Source organism: Xyrauchen texanus, chromosome 34 (assembly GCF_025860055.1).
Source record: "Xyrauchen texanus isolate HMW12.3.18 chromosome 34, RBS_HiC_50CHRs, whole genome shotgun sequence".
NCBI lineage: Eukaryota > Metazoa > Chordata > Actinopteri > Cypriniformes > Catostomidae > Xyrauchen > Xyrauchen texanus.
The window spans coordinates 40,224,451-40,250,955 of NC_068309.1; the positions used below are offsets into that span (position 1 = coordinate 40,224,451).

The 26,505-nt window shown below is 40.7% G+C and overlaps 1 protein-coding gene across 1 annotated transcript in view; it reads left to right on the plus strand.

Moving 5' to 3' along the window:
* LOC127627410 (protein Jade-1-like) overlaps nucleotides 1-26,505 on the plus strand; it is a 132,754-nt gene that overhangs the window by 12,711 nt on the left and 93,538 nt on the right. The window contains exon 2 of the mRNA XM_052103751.1: nucleotides 24,481-24,544. Coding sequence (XP_051959711.1) covers nucleotides 24,481-24,544 — 64 coding nt within the window. The remainder of the gene's footprint in view (nucleotides 1-24,480; nucleotides 24,545-26,505) is intronic.

A 26,505-nucleotide genomic window follows, 5' to 3' on the forward strand; every position in this document is an offset into this window, starting at 1 on the left:
GGATTTTTGATGATAACCGATAGTTCCAGAAATCGTTGTCAGTGCCGATTAATCTGCAAAACCGATATATCGATCAACCTCTAATTCAGAGTAAATTCTAGAGACCATTGTGTGTGAAAATCACAGGAGATCAGCAGTTACAGAAATACTCAAACCAGCCCATCTGGCACCAACAATCATCCATGCGATTATCTAATCAGTCAATTGTGTGGCTGCTGTGCATAGAATCATGCAGATACAGGTCAGGAGCTTCAGTTAATGTTCACATCAACCATTAGAATGGGGAAAAATGTGATCTCAGTGATTTGAACCGTGACATGATTGTTGGTGCCAGTCGGGCTGGTTTGAGTATTTCTGTAACTGCTGGTCTTCTGGGATTTTCACACACACCAGTCTCTAGAATTTACTCAGAATGGTGCCAAAAACAAAAAACATCCAGTGCGTGGCAGTTCTGCTGATGGAAACACCTTGTTGATGATGGAGGTCAACAGAGAATGGCCAGACTGGTTTGAACTGACAAAGTCTAATGGAACTCAGATAACCGCTCTGTACAATTGTGGTGAGAAGAATATCATCTCTGAATGCTGTTCTGAGATATGGGTTTGCACTGATTTGATGGCACGAGGGGGACCTACACAATATTAGGCAGGTGGTTTTAAAGTTGTGGCTGATTGGTGTGTCTTTAATGTAGAAGTGAGAGGGGAGAGATTGAAACTGCATCCGGCTGATGCACACTCTGGCATGGGGACACTCGTCCATCGTGTGCGCTTGCTGCATCTAGATTAGGTAATGTGATGGCTCGCGACGTATTAACTCATAATATACTGTATGTATTATGGCTGAAATCATTAGTTGGTGTTATCGACATCGTTTTGAAAAATGTTTTTGCTGAATAGTCGTTTGATCCACAAGAGAAGCACTCTCGTTGTGGAATAAGCAGAGTCGGAGCTCTTTAAAGGAAACACCCCGGCGTTATATCTTTAATGCAGTCATATTTAATGCGCTATAGCTTTATTAATGTTCAAATAATAACCAGATCATGTAAATGACTACAAACTCTAAAACTGGCATTTCTCTGTGCGTTCAGCTCCTCTTCTATGAGTTGTGCAAATGTCCCGATCTAATAGGGAGAGATTGAAACTGCACCCGGCTGATGACACTCATCCCCAGAGCATGCATTTGCTGCAGCTGGATTTTAACGTGATGGCTCACGACTTATTGAATCATAATAAGAAGCTTTATTAATAAGAAAGAGTTTTTTTTTGTGAGTTAAAGATTGATTGAAGTGAACAGAAAGGTGAGAGAGGTTAGTCTTTGCCCCATTATACACTGCAACAAAATCAGTTAATCAGTTGATTAGTCTTTTTTTGGCTGGTTTTCCAAAATTGTATCTAAAACTCACCAGGGCTCAATGCTAAGGACATTTTCATATTTTTACTGGCCCTGCCAAAAATGTCACTAAACCCAACACAAAAATGACAAATAGCTGTTTTTACTATCATTGCTATAAAAAGTGTGTCTGAAGATAAATATTTTTTTACCTATCTTAAGTTTTTAATACAATGTCCCCCAGGGGCCTGGTAGCTCTATGAGTAAAGACGCTAACTACCACCACTGGGGTCGTGAGTTCGAATCCAAGGCATGCTGAGTGACTCTTGCCAGGTCCTTCCATGCCAGTTGACTCTAGGGAGGGAAGAGTCACATGGCGCTACCTGCTAGTGGTCACTATAATGTGGTTCGCTCTGGGTGGGTGCGTGGTGAGTTGTGCGTGAATGCTGTGCAGAATAGCATGAAGCCTCCACTCCGCTTTATGTCTCCGAGGTAACGCTCTCAACAAGCCACATGAAAAGATGCGTGGATTGATGGTCTCAGACGTGGAGGCAATTGAGATTCGTCCTCCACCACCCAGATTGAAGTGAATCACTACGCCACCACAAGGACTTGGAGCACATTGGGAATTGGGCATACCAAATTGGGGAGAAAAAGTGGAGAAAATATTTTTTAAATACAATGTCCCCCAAAATTGAATCACATTTATAATTAGCAAGATATGATTTATGCCTTATGTAATCCCATATATGCACTTTACAGATATCAATTCGTAAATGCATCATATTAACCTCAGCTGTCCTGCCATTAACACATGTATTTTTAACCCGGTTGACGGACGCGCCGGCATGTCCTGCTGGATATTTTCGTCATTACAGCAGAAACTACATAAAATAATCTGTCATTTTGGGGCATACAGATAAGTGTAAGACATCATTAGAGACTATAAAGGGTCTACTTTTATTTTTTGTTCACTCACAATAACAACAAAATCTTGTGCTTTTGTAAAATAAAGAAAATAAAAAGGGTGAGCTTTCAGCAATCGCTGTGTTCACGAGCATATTTCTGAAACACGTCACAAAAATGAACTGAAACTCAGCGAATACTTATCACACAAACATGAAACTTATGTCTAAAGAAAGCTTAAAATGTCTACTTTTAAATAAAACAATTCAAATTTAAAACAAATATTCTCCTGCAGTGCAATCTGTATGAAACAAAGTGATGTACAGTTTTTACCGGCCCATCTCATTATCTGTAATGTGATCCCACCCACCAGCAGAGCGCGCCATTCATACGCTAATGTGCTGAGACGATCAAATCAAATGGTACACGCCCCCGACAGTGAGGTTGTAAACACATTTAATTAATTTTATGGATATTATGGAAGAGTTAACATTTTCCTCAGAAGAAGAGCGGGACTCCGATGAACGTTTGTATTTTGAAGAGTGACTTGATCCAGATACAATTTCGGACGAGTAAGTCATTTAGTTTTCATTAGCTGACATGCTATTTTATATAAACATGTACATATTTTACTCGTGGGATGGTTTCCAGACATGCCAGACAGGATTCAGAGTATTGACATTTGAAATATGACTCCTAGTAAGCAAGTTTTAGTTACATTGAAATGCTGTTTCGGCTAAAGCAGGTATTTACATTGTATGCTGTATGATATAAATGTGATATAAAAATAATATGAATGTTTAGATTATATTTTATCTAGTGTTTATAATGCCTCATTATCATCAACAAAGCTTGTGCTTGTAAATATGTGTTCAGGTTAAATGAGTAAAATGCACTTTAAATATGCCCATATTAGAAAATTAGCATATTATAATGATTTCTGAAGGATCATGTGACACTGAAGTCTGCAGTAATGATGCTGAAAATTCAGCTTTGATAACAAATTGAATTTTACAATATATTCAAATAGAAAACTGTTCTTTTAAATTGTAAAAAGAGTTCAGAATATCAATGTTGTTTCTGTATTTTGGATCAAATAAATCCAGTCTTGGTGAGCAGAAGAGACTTCTTTAAACGGTAGTGTAGGTCTAAAATTAAGTAAAGTCTTTATGTGAAGAAAATATATAGTCAGATTACTGACTTATCAAGAAAACTTGATTTTGATCATTAAGTCTCCTCACATTCTTTCTCTTTCGGTCACATTCCTCATTGATAGGCCCAGGGGAGGGGTCTTTTATCTCCTCAGGTGTAAATTACAATCAATATTCATGATCATTTTGTAGCAAAAAATCTCGGCTACAAGATCCAGTTCTCAAAAGTCTTATGGACAAATGTTTAGTATGTGTTATATGACCTTATTTCAGTGACTTAAAATTTTTGTTTTTTCAAAAACCATGCATAAACGTTATTTTCTCAAAAACACAAACATGTACACACATGTTACTCACCTATTGTTGTAGCCCAGTTTGTGCTAATACAGTGTTATCAGACTTTAGCCATTAATCTGTTTTTAAGCAACTGAAAAAAGCACAAATATCAAGGCATGTCAAAACATCTCCAAGGCCCAAAATACCCTCAGACCCCAGAGGGTTAAGCAAAGAGTTCTGTTGGCAGATGTTGGGTTTTCGGTCACCAGTTTAGTCATGCTGTCATGCAACATTTGGCCATGTGTAGTGTTTTCATAAGAAGGATCAATGATTTAATCACAGAGTTAAAGATGTGATTATTGAGAGAACAGACTTGCTACTAAATGGGTTGTGATGTGTAATATACAGTAGGTAGATATTAGGCCTAAGATGTGAATTAAGAATGTGCATATAACATGAAATCAGACCCAAACAAGACCAATACTGACTGATATATAAAGATCAAAAACAAAAATACCTGTATGGTCCAGAAATGAGAAATATAACTGGTGTTTCATCAGGATGATATGAAGTAGACTGTTTTGAATATTCATAAAAAAAAAACATTCATCTTCACCCTGCAGCTAAACAACTCTGATGATAATAATAGCCATAGTGATATTGCTTCTTTTCATATTAAATGCCATTATCATGTCGAATTAATGATGTTTTGAAACCAACCAAATGAAATGTATACTTACATTTTGAATATTGAGCAGCTCGTGATTTCCAGACACGTGTATATCTGGGGTTTACAAAGATTATTACGTCTCATTCGGCGCTTCATCTCTAAAGGTGAATTAATGAGAAAAAATGTGATTTGTTTTACAGTGGGATAAAACCATAGACTGTAAAAAAAGATGGACAACGCACCCTCTTTTCCATTGGTGAGAACTGAAGCCGCCAGTGTCCCGATATGTCGCTGACATCTTGGGACTTGAGTCTGCACAGTTGCGATTTCGAGACCAGACCTGCGCAGTAGTGAGCAGGAAGTAAAGCCGCAAAATCAAGGCCCCGCCCTCACTCTCGCTGAATCAATCGCAAGCACACGCCCCTGCACTTTTGACTTATGACGGTGTGAAATAATTAATTATAGAAATTTAGATATTAAATTTAAAGCTCCAATCTCCTCAGTCCTCCTAAGATCCCGAAAAAAAGTCAGTTGGTGCTTCAGTGACTACTTCGCTCAGAGAACCTGTCAATCACAGCTGTCAGTCATGATGTCACAGCACTGTTTTTATAGCATCAAATAACTAACTAAAAACTGTCAGGACCTGGTCTCGAACCCGGGTCTCCAGTGTGAGAAACAGTCACTTAGCAAACTGAGCCACTAGTGGTCGGCAGAACCCAGAAGATGAGGCAGACACAGCAGTACTGGAGATGTTGTTTTAATAATGTAAAAAGTAAAGATCTTCAGGTAAAAAATATCAATCCACAACGTCAAAAGTCATTCCAGGAAAAAAGGTAATACACCAAATCAAAAGGTAAATCCACAAGGTAAGAAGGTACAGCAGAAAAAAGGCCTCAAAAGATAATCCAAAAAATAAATGAGTACCAAAACAGAGTACCACAAGAGAATCCAACTGGAGCCACAAACGTTCACAGCTTCACTGAGGCTGGGTGCTAACATTCAAACACAGAGCAAAGAACTAAGGAAAACCTAAGGGTTTAAATGCATACAAGGGAAATGAGGCACAGGTGCAAATAATAACTGGATCAGACAAAAAGCATGATGGGGGCCTCTTGTGGCCAAAACCAGAAAAACCCTGGCCGAATGCTGACAGAATCCCCCCTCTAGGAATGGCTCCTGACGTTCCTACCAGCTTTCTCGGGGTGGAGGGCCCTGAACTGTCGAATGAGGTCAGGGTCCAGTATGTCCTTGGCAGGAACCCAGGAGCGCTCCTCGGGACTGTAGCCTTCCCAGTCCACCAGATACTGCCAGGACCGCTGCACCCGGCGAGAGTCTAGTATCCGGTGGACGGTATAAGCCGGCTGGCCTCTGATGACACAGGGCAGAGGGGGAGGTCTGCCAGCCGGGACAAGGGGAGAAAAAACAACAGGTTTTAATAAGGAGATGTGAAACATGGGACTAATCTTAAGGGATCTGGGTAAGTGCAGGCGATATGTAACGGGGTTAACTCTCCTGGCAACCTTAAAGGGACCAATGTACTTCTGGTACTGACAGCTTGCGAGACTCCACCCGTTGAGGTAAGTTTTTTGTGGAGAGCCAGACTCTCTGCCCGGGGGACAGGGTGGGGCCGGGACGGCGACGTCTGTTGGCTTGAAGTTGGTACCGTTGTGAGGAACGTAGAAGATTGAGACGGGCCTTCCTCCATGTAAGCCGACAGCGTCTGATGAACTTCAGGGCTGAAGGCACTCCGACTTCTGCCTCCTGGTCAGGGAACAATGGGGGGGCATAGCCAAACTGACTCTCGTGCGGGGACATACCAGTGGAGGAGGAGCGCAAGGTGTTGTGCGCGTACTCGACCCAAACGATGAAGGACGACGGTGTGGACGGGTTGTTGGAGACCATACATCTTAGGGCTGTTTCCAGCTCTTGATTCATCCTCTCGGTTTGGCCGTTGGACTCCAGGTGGTACCCTGAAGAAAGACTGGCAGTGGCTCCTATGAGCTGGCAGAAGGCCTTCCAAAACCTCGAGGCGAACTGGGGGCCTCTGTCAGAAACCATATCCTGAGGGAAGCCGAAGACTCGGAACACGTGTTTAATTACAAGCTCAGCTGTTTCCTTTGCAGAAGGTAACTTAGTCAAAGGGATGAACCTGGCCGCCTTAGAAAACCTGTTGATGTTGACTAGGATAGTAGTATTTTCATGGGACGGAGGAAGGCCTGTGATAAAGTCCAACGAGATATGGGAATAGATAAAGGGTGAAGGAGTCCTTGAGGGTGGAGATGAGAAGATTTGCCCTGGCAGCACACGGGACAGGCCTTGACGAAGGTGCCAACGTCGTCTTTAATGGTGGGCCACCAGAACTTTCGCTGAATGAACTCCAAAGTGCGACGTGAGGTGAGGTGAGAGGAGTGTCCCCACAGAAGGACCTAGGACCTCACTGCCTTGGGGACAAACAACCGATTGGCAGGACCTCCTTTAGGACCCGGTTCTGTAGCTTGAGCTCGTCTCACGGTGTCCTCAACTTGCCAGGAAGGACAGGCATGTCAGTATCTTCTCGAACGGCAGGAGCGTAGACTCGGGACAAGGCGTCCGGTTTGAGATTCTTCGACCCGGGCCGATAGGTGAGGATAAACTGAAATCGATTGAAAAAAGAGACCATCGAGCTTGTCTGTAGTTCAACCGCTTAGCCTGCTGGATATACTCCAGATTTTTGTGGTCCGTAAGCACTTGAAAGGGTTGAGAATCCCCCTCGAGCCAGTGTCTCCATTCCTCTAATGCCAGCTTAACCGCTAGGAGTTCACGATCCCCCACAACGTAGTTCCTCTCGGCCGGTGTAAGCCGGTGTGAGAAGAGAGCACAAGGATGGAGCTTCTTGTCTTCACCCCTCTGAGACAGGACAGCTCCAACACAAACCTCTGAGGCATCAACCTCCACCACGAAAGGTTCACCCGCTATAGGTAGTGTCAGGATGGGAGCAGAGAGGATGCGCTGCTTGAGTCCTTGGAAGGCCGTCACAGCTTCTTTTCCCCACAGAAACCTTGCGTTGCCACCCTTGGTTAAAGCTGAGAGAGGAGCTGCCACCGAGCTGAAGTTCTTGATGAACTTGCGATAAAAGTTTGTGAAGCCCAGAAAATGTTGAATTTCCTTAACGGACTTAGGGGTGGGCCAGTCCGCTACCGCCTCTACCTTCCTGGAGTCCATTTGGATTCAACCGGGTTCCACTACAAATCCCAGGAATTGTACTCAGGAGGAATGGAATTCGCATTTTTCCGGCTTAACGTACAAATGGCTGTCTAGGAGGCATTTGAGTACTTGTCTGACATGTTTAGTGTGTTCTTGAAGGGAGCTTGAAAAGATGAGGATATCATCCAAGTAAACAAACATGAAGATTTTAAGCATATCCCTAAGTACATCGTTTATGAGTGCTTGGAACACAGCTGGGGCGTTGGTCAGGCCAAAGGGCATCACTAAGTATTCGTAGTGACCAGTAGGCGTGTTGAAAGCGGTCTTCCACTCGTCACGTGTCTGATCCGCACAAGATGGTATGCGTTCCGCAGGTCAAGCTTAGTGAAGATGGCTGCTTCCTGGAGCAGCGCAAACGCTGTGGCCATAAGGGGTAGGGGGTAGCGGTTGTGGACTGTTATGGCATGAGTCCCCGGTAGTCGATGCATGGACGTAATCCACCACCTTTTTTGGCCACAAAGAAAAAACCTGCTCCCGCGGGCGACGTGGATGGACGAATGAGGCCTGCTGCCAATGCGTCCTTGATGTAGGTATCCATAGCAGCTCGTTACGGGAGGAGATAGGGAAAAAATCCGACCCCTGGGGGGGCAGAAGCCCGGAAACAGGTCGATGGGGCAATCGTACGGTCTATGGGGTGGTAGCGTGGTGGCCCTCTGTTTGCTAAATACCGGCTTGAGGTCATGGTAACACTCAGGAACTTGGGACAAGTCGATGGATTCTAGAGACTCGGGACGAGAACTTGGGGAACTCTGGAAGATGCAAATGGCTTGGCACGTAGGACCCCACTGCTTGACAGTGCCCACAGACCAGTCGATGTAAGGGTTATGGCTGTGCCGCCAGGGGTAGCCTAGGACGAGAGGGAACTCGGAGCAGGGGATCAAATGAAAGTTTATCACTTCCTGGTGTTGGGAAACTGAAAGTTGCAAGGGAGCAGTGACGCGAGTGACAAGTCCAGATCCCAGAGGGCTTCCATCCAACGTAGTAACCCTCATGGGGTCTGTGAGCGGTTCAGAGGGGACGCCATTCTCGTTTGCCCAGATTCCGTCCATGAAGTTTTCTGCGGCTCCAGAGACTACCAAGGCTTGAAGGGACAGCTCGTGGTTGTCCCAGGAAAGGGTGACTGGGATGAACAGACAGGAGTTGGACGGATGGGAGGAGGTCCCCCCAGGCCTGCACGGGACAGTGTGTTTCCCTGGAGCCCGGGACACACGGAGCGGAAATGGCCCAGTTTGCCGCAATATAGACAGCATCGCTCCCTCATCCGGCGGTCTCTTTCAGCCTGGGAGATGCGTCCAATCTGCATGGATTCCGGTGGAGCCAGCGGGGATAAAGGTGGGGACTCGGAGATGGGACCGATAGGAGCTAGGGCGAGAGGTCTTCGGTTGAGTTCTCTTTCTCTCAGGCGCTGGTCTATACGTGAGGCCAACTTGATCAGGGACTCGAGATTGCCCGGTGGTTCCCGAGTAGCCAGTTCGTCTTGGATGGCGTCAGAGAGACCCTTCAGAAAGCACACCGTGAGCGCTTCATCGTTCCAGCCACTCACTGCTGCTACCGCGCGGAACTGGATGGCATAGTCCGTCACAGTGCGCTGACCTTGGTGGAGAGTCAGGAGCTTTTTGGCTGAGTCAGGACCACTGGTAGGATCTTGTAATACTCGCTTGAATTCCTCAGTAAAGGCAGAGTAGCTGGGACAGCAGGAACTTTGGGCATCCCACACAGCAGTGGCCCAGGCCAGGGCCTTTTCCAACAGTAGGGTGATGATGTATGCTATCTTGGACCGGTCGGTGGGAAATGACGAGGGTTGCAGCTCAAAGGAGAGAGAACATTGGGTAAAGAAACCCTTACTAGCACCTGGATCACCTGAAAACCGTTGGGGAGGCGGAAGACGAGGTTCAGCCAGAGGGTTAACTGCTACGGGCACTTGAATATTAGGTACTGGGGCGGGAGCGGTTGCTGGGGGAAGTCGATAATATATCTGCTTTATGAAAGTCAGCATCTCCGATAGGAGTTGAGAATGTCTAACCATCAAGGCCTCTTGCTGAGCCAGAGTGGCATCGTGGCGTTGGACAGTCCCCTCGTGTTGGGACAGCATGGCAAAAAGCTCCTGTGGACTGACTGCCTCTGGGTTCATCTTGGCTCTGTGTTTCTGTCAGGACCCGGTCTCGAACCCGCGTCTCTGGTGTGAGAAACAGTCACTTAGCAAACTGAGCCACTAGTGGTCAGCAGAACCCAGAAGATGAGGCAGACACCACAGTACTGGAGATGTTGTTTTAATAATGTAAAAAGTAAAGATCTTCAGGCAAAAAATATAAATCCACAACGTCAAAAGTCATTCCAGGAAAAAAGGTAATACACCAAGTCAAAAGGTAAATCCGCAAGGTAAGAAGGTACAGCAGAAAAAAGGCCTCAAATGATAATCCAAAAAATAAATGAGTACCAAAACAGAGTACCACAAGAGAATCCAACTGGAGCCACAAACGTTCACAGCTTCACTGAGGCTGGGTGCTAACATTCAAACACAGAGCAAAGAACTAAGGAAAACTAAGGGTTTAAATACATACAAGGGAAACGAGGCACAGGTGCAAATAATAACTGGATCAGACAAAAGGCATGATGGGGGCTTCTAGTGGCCAAAACCAGAAGAACCCTGGCCGAATGCTGACAAAAAACAAACTTATTTTGAAAACGAACACTTGAAATTACATCAACGTGATATAAACTACAGTAAATGACAGAAACTATCTTTGGAAAAAGATATGTGAAGTGTAATTTAATTGTTTAGTTGGTCTCACGTCCCGTTGAAAAACATGGGGAGGCGGGGTTTATGACCTATACTAGGACCAGTCACCGGGGGGCGATCGAGACGTTTTGGCTTCACTTTTGAGGGCTTGTGCGGCACACTTGGATAAAACCGAATACGCTGAACAGAGAGAGAGATGATGATGAGATTAGTGTTGTCACGGTACCAACATTTCAGTAGTCGGTACCAATATCAGTGAAATTTCAAGGTACTCGATATCATTTTCAGTACCAAAGCAAAAACAGGTTACTAAACAACACTCTTTTAATAACAAGTTAACAAATTAACCAAACAAAAATATACCATTGAGCAACACTTCAAGTTAAATATATTATTTTTGAATTATAACAAAACTGTAATGCTGCGTTCACACCGGACGCGAATAGCGCGTCAAATTCGCGCCTACTGCATCTAGTTATACGCTTGACCACTTTGAATCCATTCGCGCGTCAAGAGCGAAATTGACGAGCGTAAAAAAAACAAAAGTTTGAAGCGAAATTTACGCGCGTCGGAGGCGAAATCCGATGAAACTCCGGAGGCGAAACCCGTTGACGGCCATCTTTTTACAAGATGGCTGATGTTGATCGAGCATTCGTGGAGAGAGTCACCGCTCTGTATTTGCTCTGGAGAGCAGAACAGCGGCGTATGGGTCGTCGTCAGGGAGGAGAATTTATGATTTATTATTTATGTTGCCCAATCTCCTCACTGACCCTCTTCCAAGCGAGGTCCTTTTTGTTCCTGTCTCTGTAAAAATATGAAGTGGAATCGTACAATTCTGGGTGATTGCTTACAGCAACAATTAATTTTTCCTCCATAAGTTAGCTGTCAGTGATTTTGGAATAAAAGATTCTGAGCGGGAGTTTACGTCACTTTACCTCCTGAGTGACAGCAGGCAGCTAGGCTCCTGATTGGTTAACGCGGCGCGAATTGACGGCAAAGTTCAGATTTTTCAACTGGGGCGGCAGACGCGAATTCGCGTCAAACGCGTGAATGCACAAAATGCACCATTCGCGCGTAACGCGCCAGACGCTAATGAGGCGTATTCGCGTCTACCGCGCCGCGCTCTACACCTCATTCGCGCCGCAGGAATTTTTTTACGCGCGTAACGCGTCTTTGCATTGACTTAACATTTGAAATCACCGCGCTATTCGCGTCCGGTGTGAACGCAGCATAATGCTTAAAGTATTTTTGAACACTTATATAAGATTTGCTTCAACTTTTGCAACTTTTACTTTAAGTTTTACCAAGTACTAAAAAAACTAAATAAACAAGCATACAATAGAATTAATAAAAAACAATTTCCAAACTAATGTGCAAAGTGCTCTCATATTAATAAAGCTGCATATTGCCAATTTTCTTCATGATAATAAATGCACAGTGACATATATTATGATTAAATAAGTTGCGAGCCATCGCGTTCTGATCTATCTGCATTAATCGTCCGGCAGAGTCTCTCTCATGTGTTTCCTTTCATCAGAAAATTGTGAAAGCAGCGTTTACAAGTAGGTTTTTGCTGATTTATGATGTTTCCCTTTTCATCAGCCTCAAATCCAAAGAATTTCCAAACCTGACTTTTTCCACTTTTCTATTCGACAAGATTAAGTTCAGACTCTGCAGCAGCTGCTACTTTGCTTGTCATCTTTTGCTTGTTGTGAGTGTTCAAAAGTTCCCGACTCTGCATGGGTACTGGGTAGACCCGGTACTCGGTACTCCGGTACCTTCAGAAATTCTGTTATCATAAAAAAAAAATAATAATTTCAGTACTGCCTTGGTACCGGAGTACCGGTATTTTTGACAACACTAGATGAGATATTATGTACGGAGAGACATGGATTTTCAGTCCGATAGAAAGAAACTGTTGATTTCTTGTGTTCCAATGTGTGTATTACTGCTTTTCACCAACATGTAAAAATGTAAAATTTGGGGATTTCGCACACTGTGAACACTGAATGTGCAGGGATACTTAAAATGTTGCTTAAGACGTTCAATCCCGCTATGAAATTCATTAAGTGGGTTTTTTTCCTTCTATTTTCTACACATTGGCAATAGCTGCTGCTAAGACACTTGGAAAACAGCAAGGACAGTGCTAAAAGAGTGCACTCGATGTCTGCATGATCTTGTGCATGCACACGACTGTACCTTGGTGCGTCCAGTACATTATGCGCTCGTGCATCTGTCATCCTTGCGAGCTAAATAGAATCGCGCTCACTCCTCGGTTAGAAGACGTTAGAAGATCGGGCAAGAGACCGTTATTGCAACTGGCCCAAATCTTTCTCACACTGGCCCCGGGCCATCAGGCAGTCCTTATTGTCGAGCCCTGCATACATTTTACTATACTGCAGAAGAAAAAGTATTATCAGAGAATGTTAAATTTAATATTTCATTATAATTAATATTTAAATATTTTAAAATGTCTAAAAAGCCTTAAAACAAGCAAAATGTAAGATATTTAGACTTGCTTTAAGAGAATATATCTTGAATATATGTATATTTTTTTCATATTGTACTGAAGTATGTACAAGAAAAAAACACATTTATATTCAAGATCCATACTGTGAAAGCAAGTCTAAACATCTTTTTGGATCCAGTGTTGCCGCAATCAGAGGTACAGCCACTTTCTCAGCATCCTCGGCAACATTGACCATGTGCCGTTTCAGTGGTTCTGCTTAGCGAATGATAAAATTGTGTTTGGACCAGTGGATAACAGCAGTGGATACTGTGGAAATTATTATGCTTAGTTTATTTTCTATTATTTCTTATTAACTGTCAAATTCTTTCTGTAAATGAACCAAACATGTTCAAATGCTTGGATAAATAGTTTCTCTTTTTGTAGCCAAGTTGACTGAAGTTTCTTTGTACAGTCATCTCTGGCAGGGTCAGAGAGGAAAAGGGATGCAGAGAGCTGTGCCTTATAAGAGGACACAGCTGAAGAGTGAAGAGTAATTTTTATGGAATGTGCTGATGAAGAATATAGCACTTTAGGACAGGAACCTTATCCTTGTAAGGTGAAGAAAGATAGGAGATTCTATGGTAATTACGTTTTACATTTAGCCAATCATTAGTTGATTCTTTGTCTTTTAAAAAATGAATATGCATGATTGTGTTGGATAAATATTCAATATTTTGGAACTAACATCTGTAGCTCTCTGAGGTATATGTTGGTAGTAGGAGGGCTACCCAGGCTAGTAAGAATAAAGATTTTCTTTGGTTGAGTTTTACCACTGGAGTGGCCCGACTCATTCTACAAGTTCATTTCCATCACAATACTGTAACATTAGTTAACGTTACTTACCTCAAAAGATGTTGTGTCCTCAAAATGCCTTGGTGTCTCAGAGTGCAAGCATGCGCCCGTACAGCAAGGGAGAGTGGGGAGCGGACAGACTGAGAGTGAGAGATGCTAGTTTGCTGAAGCAACGGCCTAAAAAACCACATTCAAGATCTTTTATGTTATTACGAGAAGTGTCAAAATATTTTCAGTTAATTATGAAACTTCCTGCATTATCAGGGAAACACTGATGTTATTTTGTTCCGATAAGTTTTCATTAAAAGGGTTTATCACAGTAAACTTTCGGTATTACACAACTTCCTGTTGCCTGAAATAATTAGGCTTCTCTCTTTATTGTTTAACATAAGCATGTAATTTGCAAATTATTTTTCCATTATTTTTGTATTTTTATCTTACATCTGTGAGCCAGCCAGGAGGGATTATTGTAAAAAATGCAGAAAAAAACGCAAGTTACTTTTTTTTTATGCTGTTTTTGTTTTAGTTGATCACTTCATTTAGAAAGAGGAAAAATTGTATTCAGCTTTATGCAGTATTAGTAGAAGTTCTTATTAAATTTGAAGCCTAATTCTTAACAATTCTGTTAAGATTCTAAAGGAATGGAATAAGCCTGAAGCAGAGTACTGGCAGAATTGTATCAGAATAATTGTATTGTAAGTAATTCAAATGAAGTGCTTAATTTTTAAATTTCTGAAGTAACTGAAACTTGCCATGGAGTTGTTTTAATTATGTGAAAGATTCTAAAGTAACTCAATCAACTCGACATAGTGTGGCAGTGTTATATTTTAAACAGTTTGACCAAAGAGTGAGTGTTAGTGAAGTTGAACTTAGAGGCCCAACAGAGTGTGACCCATGTTAGAAGCAGTGAGACATTTATACATTCAATAGCCTGACGTACTGTGCAGTGGCATCTTAGGGTCCTCATTTAGTGTGGGGCACAAACAATCTCTTAACAATTATTGACAGATAATGCCAAATTCTGTCCATCATTTGACAGATAAAAAAAGAAACATGAAAAATAATTTAACCCAGTGCATCAGTTTTTACTTCACTCTCTGTCCCTCACATTCCAGCTGTGCATGTTCCGTTTATTCCCTGGTATTAATATGTGTTATGAAGCGCATTAACAGGCAACATCATTTACACCTGGTAATATATGTCTCTATTTGTCTTTTTTTCTGATTGGTTATAGCACAATTTTGAGCTCTGATTGGTTAGCATTGCCAGAGCATGTGGTCCAATGTCCAGACCGAAGAACAGGGAGAAACATGGCTTCAAATTTGCGTAGTGATATCTGGCTTCAATTCGACAAAATGAATGAAAATATAGTTCAATGCAAGATGTGCAACGCCAAGCTGTCGCACAAATCTACCACAAGTACAATGCATTATCATCTAGTATTTGTACATAAAACGTCTTGCGATACCAGAGAGGCAACTCAGGCGGGCATTGCATATTTTACCGTCAGACAGAAATGCAACGCAGCCAGAGCTGAAAAGATTACCCAACTAATCACCGAAATGGTAGCGAAAGATTTGCTGCCCATTAGTTTCGTCGAAGGAGAAGGGTTTAAAGATTTGATGCATTACGTTGAGCCCCAGTATAACGTCCCATCGCGCAAAACAGTCACGGGAAGATTAGATACTATATATGAAAAGACTGCTTCTTCACTGAAAGACAGACTGTCAAAGACAGCGAAGATGGCTATCACTACGGACACATGGACCTCGCTGACCACGGAATCCTATATAACACTAATTTGCCATTACATTGCTGAATGGGATATACATAGTTCAGTGTTAGAGATGCAGTTTCGGCAAACAACACACCACTGTGAACATAGCCAACTACCTAAAAGATGCAACAGAACAGTAGCTGTCAAGCTCGGAGAAAGTAATTGTGTGTGTTCATGATACGCTGGTAACATGGTTTTGGCGAATCGAAGTCTTTGGGAATCAGTGCCCTGCTTCGCACACCCCCTGCAGCTAGCCATAAACGAAGGATTCAGCGCTGCTTCTGTAAAAGCGTGATAGTTGCCCGCTGCCGGTTGGTGACACATTTTCACCACAGCACAGGGGTTACAGTGGCACTTCGGCAGAAAGTACCCAAACACAAACATACCCAGTACTGTCGCACACGGTGGAATTATGTGTGCGATATGTTCAAACGTGTTTTGGAACAGACATGAACTGTGTGCGCTGTTCTGTCAAATCGCAAAATGCGAAGACACTTGACTTGAAAGATGAGCACTGGCAGATTGAAGAAGAACTGATACCCGCTCTCCAGTCTCTGAAGTGCGCCACAACAACAATGTGCAGTGAGACGCATGTTTGCGTTTTGATGGTCTATCCGATCATACATAGCCTCATCACTAAACACATAAACACACAGACCGGTGAGTCTCCAAGAGTGTCAGAGTTCAAGGCAGCCGTGGCAGAACCACTGAAACGGCGCATAGTCACTGTTCAGAATCAGAAAAAGCTTTATTGCCAAGTATGTTTTTTTTACACATACAAGGAATTTGTTTTGGTGTTGTAGGCGCGTCACACATTCTCGAAATATAAAAAACAAGTATTAAAATATAAGCAATATAAATATGTCCACATATTAAAAGTAAGAATAAAAATTTAAATAAAAGTGCAGCAGAGTAAGTACAGTGGCATGTAGAGCCAGAGGTGGAGTGTGTAGAGTGTCAGGGTGGGTACCGGGCATTGTTAATAAGGCAAGTGGCGGATGGAAAGAAACTGTTCTTGTGGCGTGAGGTTTTTGTCCTGATGGACCTCAGCCTTCTGCCGGAGGGGAGTGATTCAAAGAGATTGTGGCCGGGGTGGGAGAGATCAGCCACAATCTTTCAGCATGCTTCAGGGTCCTGGAGGCGTACAGGTCCTGGAGTGGCGGCAGATTGCAGCCAATCCCCTTCTCTGCAGACCGGATGACACGCTGCAGTCTGCCCTTGTTCTTGGCAGTAGTAGCAGAGTACCAGATAGTGATGGAGGATGTGAGGATGGACTCGATGATGGCTGTGTAGAAGTGCACCATCATTGTCTTTGGCAGGTTGAATTTCTTCAGCTGCCGCAGGAAGTACATCCTCTGTTGCCGAGGATGCTGAGAAAGTGGCTGTACCTCTGATTGCAGCATTGTACTTCGCTGTTCCTGCGACATCTGTTCCAGCGGAGCGTGTTTTTTCCACTGCCGGCCTAATTGTGAATAGACTCCGCACATGCCTCATCTGTGCACGTAGACTGGCTCTTCTTTTTGAACAAAAATATGTAGGATGTAGCCTATGTTTAAGTTTCATCAGTCGTGGTAAATATACAGGATGTTTTTGTGTTGAGTTTTAGAAATAATTCCATCTGTTTTATTTACCATTAGCAGTCATTTGGTTAAACTTTTTTTCTTTAGCTTTGAAAATAAAAACTAAGCTGTTCGTTTTTGTTGTTGTTTCAAAAGCACAGTTGAAATATGGGTTAGGGTTAGGGTACAGTTGAATAAAGTAGCCTTGGGCGGCAGTGGCTCAGGTGGTAGAGCGGGTCGGCTGCCAATCGCAGGGTTTGTGACCCACACGACTCCATATGCTGAAGTGTCCCCAAGACACTGAACCCCAAGTTGCTCCCAATGGCAGGCTGGCACCTTGCATGGCAGCTCTGCTGCCATTGGTGTACGAGTGTGAATGGGTGAATGGGACACAGTGTAAAGCATTTTGGTAACCCCTAAGGTTAAATAAAGCACTATATAAGTGCAGACCATTTACCATTTACCATAAAAGCAATCATGTGTGTTCATATTTAAATCACATCTGATAATAAAAACACAGAGACAAGAGACAATGAAAATCAACACTTTTTTTTTTGTCACAGTTTTTATCTTGTGATGAAAATATTCTTTAAATTGTATTCATAATTCATCAATAATCATCATGTGTTGTTCAGTAATTTAAGTCAGTTTTACTCGGACTAAAATGTCGAAATTTTAGGCAATATATAGGTGATGTCAGCAATCAATTGATAAAGTAGATGAAAATACTGTAATGTAATCAGCAATATGTATAACATTATGAGAACACCATAGAATGTTGTGAATTACTTTTACTTTGCTTGCCCGTGTTTCAGCGCGATGTTAGAAGAGCACATCCACAACAGGATTTACACGCACTGGCTGAAGCACGTAACTGCATTAGCATCCTTTTGTGCAGATACATGTTGTAATTTTACGTTTATGTTGTGTATCTAGGATATGTGATTAATCTCATTCAGATGTTTCTTTTTCAATAACATTGATGCAGCATAAGCAGTGTTATTTTTTTTATAGTCATACGTTCATGTTTTCATGTTCTTTTATTTAACATTAATTTTCATATCTCTATGACGGACATGCCGAGTACTCGTTTATTGACACCTATCAATGATCGAAATAAGAAATTGACAAAAATGCCCATCCCTAGTCTCTATTGTGTTGTGATTTTAAGTAGAGGGTATCTGATTTCATGACAGCATACATCAGTCATTACTTCAGTGTGTTAATGCATTAAAAAATAGAAAACACAAAAAAGCAGTGCATCATTTTAGCCAATTATGCATACATTTATTATAAGTACATACATCACGTTTATATTAGTGGAGTACCTGTGTTAACTGAGCTTCACAGATGTGCTTCTCATGTTCCACATTATGTTCACATCAGGGACTTTAAAGTAGGGCTGCAACTTACGATTATTTTGATAATCAACTATTCGTTCTATTATCGCAACAATTAATCATTAGCTCTTAACTGACTTTTCAGCTTGTGTCTCGACACAAAAGGTTGTATTAAACATGCTTGCTAACAAGAGGACAAAACCATCTTTTAGAAATACCTCTAAATGACATTCGCTGAATTACAAGGATACTTATCAAGAGCTGGGGAATTTAATAGTTTTTACGATGCATCTCAATGCTGATGTGAAGGAGTCTGCAAAAGAATCGATTTTTAAAATGTTTTATTAAATATTATATACAGTATACAGTGTTTCCTATTAATTGCCCGCCACAGTCTAATTTGCCCCACCACGGTCTCGTAATGAACCCAAAAAAGTTTTACACTTCTCATTTAAAATATTTTTGCACTTTTCAGTCTCATAATAAAATAAAATAAAAGGTTTTGTTTCGCGTTCCAGTCAGCTCCTCACCCGCTGCTGTAAACTGGAGTATTCCTGGATCTGTCTAACGTTTTTTTGGTTGAGGAGAACGACAAATCTTTGAGGTAAGTAACGTTAATGTATCCTCTGCATTTATACTAGGGCTGCCCCCGACCAAAGTTTTTCCTAGTCGACTAGTAGGAGTCAGTAGTTGTCACACGTTTATGATATTCAGAAAATGGTTTGAGTTCCAGGACTGAGAAAGAATGTTTTCAGTAACATTGCTAACACTGTTCTACATTACAGAGAACTACTAAACCCTAATAATGAGCCTTTAAAATATACATTTTACAAGTGCACGCACAAAGCGAGCCGCAGCGACACCGGAAAAATCGGTAATGATCCTGAATGTGTGGGAAAAACCAGCAAGAGACTGTCTGAACATTTAGTTCATTTATAGAGAGAAATACACATTCGGGTTGTGTCGACAGTCGATGATCTCGGGATCAATAATGCTCAGAGTGATCGCCAATAGCTGATGCCTTTGACCATGTCATGACGATGTTTGGCTCGATATTATTAATATAACAAATCATTTGCCCGTAGATGACAGAAAAGCCGTATATGGGCATATATGACGCGCTGATACAGAGGGGGATGCGCATCTAAGGGTCTCACACTTTGTTTCTGACTTCAGATTAAATTTGTTTTTATGAGTGCATTGAATCAGTTCATTTTATTTCCACAGAGCAGTTCTTTGTGAATGCAACTCTTCAGCCTGTAAAATAATACAAAAACACCTCAAAAAAAGAAAGAAAAGGTGTCCGCTTCTTTGGGTAGCTGATATGAAGGGCATAAAGTAGCCCAAAAATCAGTGCACTGCAGAAGAAAGTCACACACATCTGGGATGGCATGAGGGAGAGTAAAAGATGAGAGAATTTTCATTTCAAGCACACAGCTATTCAACCACTGTACCAAACACATACATTTACATTTACATTTACATTTATTCATTTGGCAGACGCTTTTATCCAAAGCGACTTACAAAAGAGGAAGAACATCAGCGAATCATCTTAGGGAGACAGTGGTACAAAAAGTGCCATATTACAAAGTTTCACTATCATCATAATAGTATACAAAACAGATTTAAGTGCAACAAGAAATGTAAATATATATATATATATTTTTTTTTTTTTTTTATTGACCGGTTAAGTGCTTTTGGAAAAGATGTGTTTTTAGCCGTTTTTTGAAGATAGAGAGTGAGTTAGCTTCCCGGATTGAGTTGGGAAGGTCATTCCACCACCGTGGTATGATGAAACTGAAAGTCCGGGAAAGTGTTTTGGTGCCTCTTTGTTTTGGTACGACAAGGCGACGTTCCTTAGCCGACCGCAGGCTTCTGGTGCGTCGGCTAAGGATTCATTTATATGAATGTCAGCCAATATGTTCAAATGGTCATCCAAAAAAAAAAAAAAGAAATTATAATTGTAACTGACAAGATAAGCAACATGTATGGCTAGTTTACATTTAAGACCATTTTCAGCTGCTGCAAACCCTACATATTCATATTCATATTCATAATACATATTCTACATATTGCAACAGTATTCTACTTATAATGTGACTCTTTTTTTACAAACCAACTTGCACATGTTGATATCAGGGTGTCTGCTTGAGGAAAACCAAACATGATCATTCTCTCATCATTTCTGCACTCTTATGCCATGTCAAACTCATTTGACTTTCTTCAGGGGAACACAAACAAAGATTTTTCATTGATGTGTGTTTGTCCATATAATGGAAGTCAGTGAGGTTAAAAACTTTCAAGATCCATAAAGGCAGCATCAATCTAATCCATATGTCTTGAGTGGAAATGTTACTTTGTGTTCCGCAGAAGACAGAATGTCATGTGACTTTGAGAAGGCCAATTGACATTAGCATTAAAACTGTAGACACAATTGATAAAGCTGAATATAAACCAACACTCAGAAAACGTTAGCTGGTCAATTTGAAGTTTGCATTAAACATTTTAAATTGGTGTAGAAATGCAATGAACTTACTGGAATTAGCTGTTGTTTGCTGAGTTTGAGGAGTTGTAAGTGAAGGCCCTGAGCAGCAGTTGAAGATGAGTATCTGCCAGGTGAAAAAATGTCAATCGAATTAGCCTCATGCAGACAAAAGTTTAATATACTGTAGATTTGCAAACTAAATGTAACATCATTGAGCAAATAGAAACTTGAATATACAGAAAATTGATTGCAAAATAAACAAAACAAAAAACAAACCTGATATCACATTATGTTTAAAGTAGGGCTGTCAATTGATTCCAATTTTTAATTGAATTAATTACACGATGTCCCGCATTTAATCACATATACAAATATTTGCTGAGAAAGCCCATCATATAACAATATGATGTAGTTATACATAGTTATCTTTAAATATGTATTAAGTATATATATATATATATATATATATATATATATATATATATATATAGGGTTAACGAGTTAATAACGTGATTGTAGTACCACCTGTTTACTCCAGAGGGCAGTAAGTGAAATTTCAGCTGTGTGAGCAACACAGTTTATACAGTGAAGAAAACAACACAGATATGCGTTACTAAGGGTTCAAATGTGAACTAATGGATCTCAAGATGTGTTTAAAGATTGAGTATTAAACTATATTTAACTTGACACAGTGACCTAAACATTTTATTTTTATGACGCAACACACCCGAGGTGCGACACAAGCATGTCTGACGCAGGTCGTATGAGTCCCGAAATTGGAAGCTTTGTCCCACGTCCCTAAAAAAATAGTTAATAAGAAAATACTGAACATGCGCAGCCTTTTTTTCTTGCCAGAGCGGGAAAACACTGGAAAAAAAACTGCAACAGAAAAATGGGTTTATCTGGAGCTCCCGAGAAGAAAAAAGGTCATTGTTCGTATAATAAAGAATTGGAGAAAATATATACATGGTTAAAACCAGTTACAGGTGACCCTAAAAAAGGAGAGTGCAGGGTGTGCCACTGAAGTTTCACAGACAGCTCTGCTAAGGCAGTTCGGTGCCCCAAACATGACAGCTCTGATATCTTTGACTTTGAGCATTCCTGTCACCAACGCGTTCGTGGAGAGGATGTTTTCACTGATGACCGCTGCGTGGACAGAGACAAGGAACTGAGCATCTGTGGACCTTATCAAAAGTGAACTCCTGGTGAAAGTGAACACCTACACCTGCCAGGAGTTCTACAGTCATAATGAATGAGAAGGCCCTACTCGAAGCAGCCAGATCAGACAAAAAAAAATTAATCTCAAGATTCACTAAATCCGGTAAGAACGCATTTATAGAATTGTAAGAATTGTAAACAATAAGCTTCATTTCACTAAATTTTACATTTGCGTAACTGCTGCTAATATTTAATAGTTCATTGACCCATTGTGCGGTGCGAGCTGGAAATCACCTGTCACCAGCCTGTCTCTGTACTATCTGAAAAGTCATAAATATGACATTAGTTACCATGAGATTAGTGAAAACAATGAACATGAGGTAACATAAAAAGGCAACAGAAACCCTAGCCTGAAATAAGTTGAGGCAAATAACGGTAGCTGAACACTAATCCTCAAATATTAGCTGATTTGATCTTTAAAAAACAACATCGCTGTAACAACATACTCATGCTACATACATATGTCGGTGTGTTACATAAATATATAAAATAAATGCATTTATTGACTACTAATTACCAGAAATCGCAGTTCTGTCACTCTACTCTAACAGTTTGAAATGCCCGCCAAGGCACTTCCTGGAACTATCTGAAGTCTACGTGAATCACGTGACGATCAAGCATTTAGAACTTCCGTTGTCGCAACTCTCTCTCTATATGGCTCTGGTCCCACTGTGCCCCCAGCTCTGCAACATTTAACCAGGCAATGAAGCTAGCTAGCTGCCACAATTTCAACATGATTATTGACGTTTGCCACTGTGAACATATAATTGGGTCTGATTCTCAATTGTCAGTTAGCCCCTTATATTACCAAGTTGAGAACATATTCTAGCCTAGTCAATCAGCAAATCTACACAACTAAAATTAACGTGATAGCAACTTACTTGTCAGTCAAGTTGAAATGCATCTGATAGACAGTGCAGAACATCACTCTGTCTTTCTTCACATATGAGCGATGTGAGCAAAATCCATTATCACGATATGAGTAATTTAATAGCACGATAACGATATATATCAAGATATAGTTAAATGTTTCTGAAAAATCTATACTATTATATATTAAGCCATGTTGCAATGTGTCATTTTGAGTAATCAAGTCAGTGAATGAAATACTTTATAAATGAAAACTTATTTTTGTTGTTATTGTTATAACTTTCCTCAAGAAACTTAACATCTTCTCAAAGCAATGCAACAAGTAAAATAACAAATAAAATACAAATCCATAATTAAAACCCGTAATTGGGCTCTTTTTAATAATCTATATAAATTATCTGAAGGAAAATATGCTTGGTTTTTTCCTGATATCAAACATCATTGGAACAGAATTTTAGAAAGGGTTCTGATGTGCATTTAAAAAGTCCTCTTGACATGGAGAGAAACCAGAATGAGTAGCGGATGTGATCTGCACAGGAGCGCAAATGAAGGGACTAGAATGACTTCAGGATTCGTTTCAGACTGCATGCACAACACTTGCACAAAACACAGCCGCACGTGTTTGCAGCGCGGGATGAATGTCATTGAATTTGCTTTGATGGGAGCTCAAGTGAAATTTCATTTTTTTTTCATCGCGTTCTAGACAAGCCTTTTTTCTAAAGACACGTGCAGCTGTCAGTGAAAAACTGCATTTCATTATTTCTCTCAGTCTCACGTGAAGACCTGACCACTGATATGTCGACATACACAATGTACATCCTTGCTAATGACTGTTTTCTGCTCTGTATTGCGTTTTCTAAAGCCAAACCAATTCCAAACCACAGATGACACACTTTTCCTTCATAATCTCCTCATCTTCTCATTCAAATGAATTTGAGCCTTCCTCCATTTCTATGATGTTTTATGTGCTGTACACATGTTACCGCAGTAGAGACGATAATCCAAAATGTGTACCGGTTGGCAAATTTCTACCAGTTTATCATGTCTACCAATATATTGCCCACCCCTACTGGTGGGTATGAATTTTCTCTCCCATTTAGATTCATAACCTGTTCAATTCAGGGGTTATCTTTTGGGGGTTTTGTGGCTTTACCAAGCGCTTGGACTGGCTGCAGAGGTTTAAGAAACATTGCTGCCCATTACTAGATCGCTAGCTAATTAGAAAATGTCAAATATGTGGCTCACTGCTGCTGCCTGAACAATGTCGATTTAATTCTGATTGGTCAAGCAAGGCATTGTTGTTTCTAAGCAACTGCTAGTTCTAACCTGCACGTTCAAAAGACACCTCTAGCTTCCGCTCTGTGCTGCAGCCTATGCGCTCTTGATTATTTTCAACAGCCGAATAAGAATATGAACTTTTGGAATAAGTGGCACAGGCCTAGTTTATTTCACAGATATTATTTGGGTTATTTTTGCGTTATTAACGTTTTAATCGGGCTACTTTTCTGCTCAGGCAAGTAAAATACTCTTTCAATTGCCTCTTTAGCGGACACAAGTTAATGTCGAGCCCTGAGTCCTTCAGTGCATGATAGCTTCATGTCTTCTGTTCTGACAGATGGAGACTGAGTTGAAGAGGAGAAAAAACTCCACCAGCAGCAATGACTCTGATACCACTGACGGTGAGTAATACGCACACACACATACACACACTTAGGAGAAAATCTTCAAAAATTACAATTCTGTCATTTTCTCACCCTGATGTTGTTCCAAACCAGTGTTACTTTCTCTCTTCAGTTCTCAACATCGTTCTTTTGATTTGCATCTTTTCAATGTATCTGTGATCTGGGTTATAAATTAATCATTCATTTTTGTCTTCCTCACACAAAGCTATCGATTGACTTTGGATTATACACTCAGCGGCCACTCTATTAGGTACACCTGTACATCTACTTATTTATGTGATTATCTAATCAGCCAATCATGTGGTAACAGTGCAATGTATAAAATCATGCAGATATGGGTCAGGAGCTTCAGTTAATGTTCACATCAACCATCAGAATGGAGAAATATTTTGAACTCCGTGATTTAAACAGTGACATGATTGTTGGTGCCAGATGGGCTGGTTTGAGTATTTCTGTAACTGCTGGTCTCCGGGATTTTCACACACACACCAGTCTCTAGAGTGTAAAGAGAATAGGGCTGTGGCTAATGATTATTTTGATAACGATTATTAGAATGATTATTGCAACGATGAATCATTAGCTCTTAATCGACTATTCAGCTTGTGCCCCGACTTATTAAACTTATTTAAATGTTTAATTCAGTAAAGAAATTCACTGTAAAAAATCCTATTGTTATCAAGTGTTTTTGTCTTGTTTTCCATTTTAAAATTGTCTAAAAATCCTTAAAACAAGATCAAGTTACTTGAGAAGCAACATATAAGAGATTTAGACTTGCTTTAAAAGAATGTATCTTAATAGAAGTGTTTTGTTTTTCACTTGGTTATACTTCAGCGAGTGCAGTTAAGACAAAATATACTTCTATTCAAGATCTATTCTCTACAAGCCAGTCTAAATATCTTATGTGCTGCTTCTCAGGTCAATGCGGTTTTTCAATATTATAAAATATTTGTAATATTATATTCAGCATTCTCCGATAAAAAAAAATGTCTTGTGCAGTATAGCTGCTAAAGAAAATATACGTTGTTTTAAAGGAGTTTTAGATTTGTATTGGAAAACAAGCAAACCCAATTCAAAAACTGATTTTGTTGCGGTGTATAATGGGGCAAAGACTACACCTCGCTCACCTTTCTGTTCACTTCAATCCACTTCAATCGTAATTACAGCGGAACTATTTAAAACACTCCGTCATTTTGGGGCATACAGATAAGTGTAAGACATCATTAGAGACTATAAAGGGTCTACTTTTATTTGTGTTCACTCACAATAACAACAAAATCTTGTGCTTTAGTAAAATAAAGAAAATAAAAAGGGTGAGCTTTCAGCAGTCTCTGTGTTCACGAGCATATTTCTGAAACACGTCACAAAAATGAACTGAAACTCTGCGAATACTGATCACACAAACATGAAACACATGTCTAAAGAAAGCTTAAAATGTCTACTTTTAAATAAAACAATTCAAACTTTAAACAAATATTCTCCTGCAATGTAATCTGTATGAAACAAAGTGATGTACAGTTTTTACTGGCCCATCTGATTATCTGTAATGTGATCCCACCAACCAGCAGAGCGCGCCATTCATACGCTAATGTGCTGAGACGATCAATGCAAATGGTGAACGCCCCTGACTGTGTCTTAAAAACAAAGTTCATTCACTTTTCTGCACGTTTCAAAGACAGCATGATACACAGGCGAGGAAAGTCCTGGATAGTGACGAAGAGTTCACATTTTCCTCAGAAGAAGAGCGGGACTCCGATGAACGTTTGTATTTTATCCAGCAAAGGATACAATTTCTAATGATTAAGTCATTTAGTTTTACTTACATTAGTTGACATGCTATTTTATATAAACATGTAAATATTTTACTAGTGGGATGGTTTCCAGACTTGCCAGCCAGGATTCAGAGTATTGACATTTGAAATATGCTCTAATAAGCAGGTTTTAGTTACATTTAAATGCTG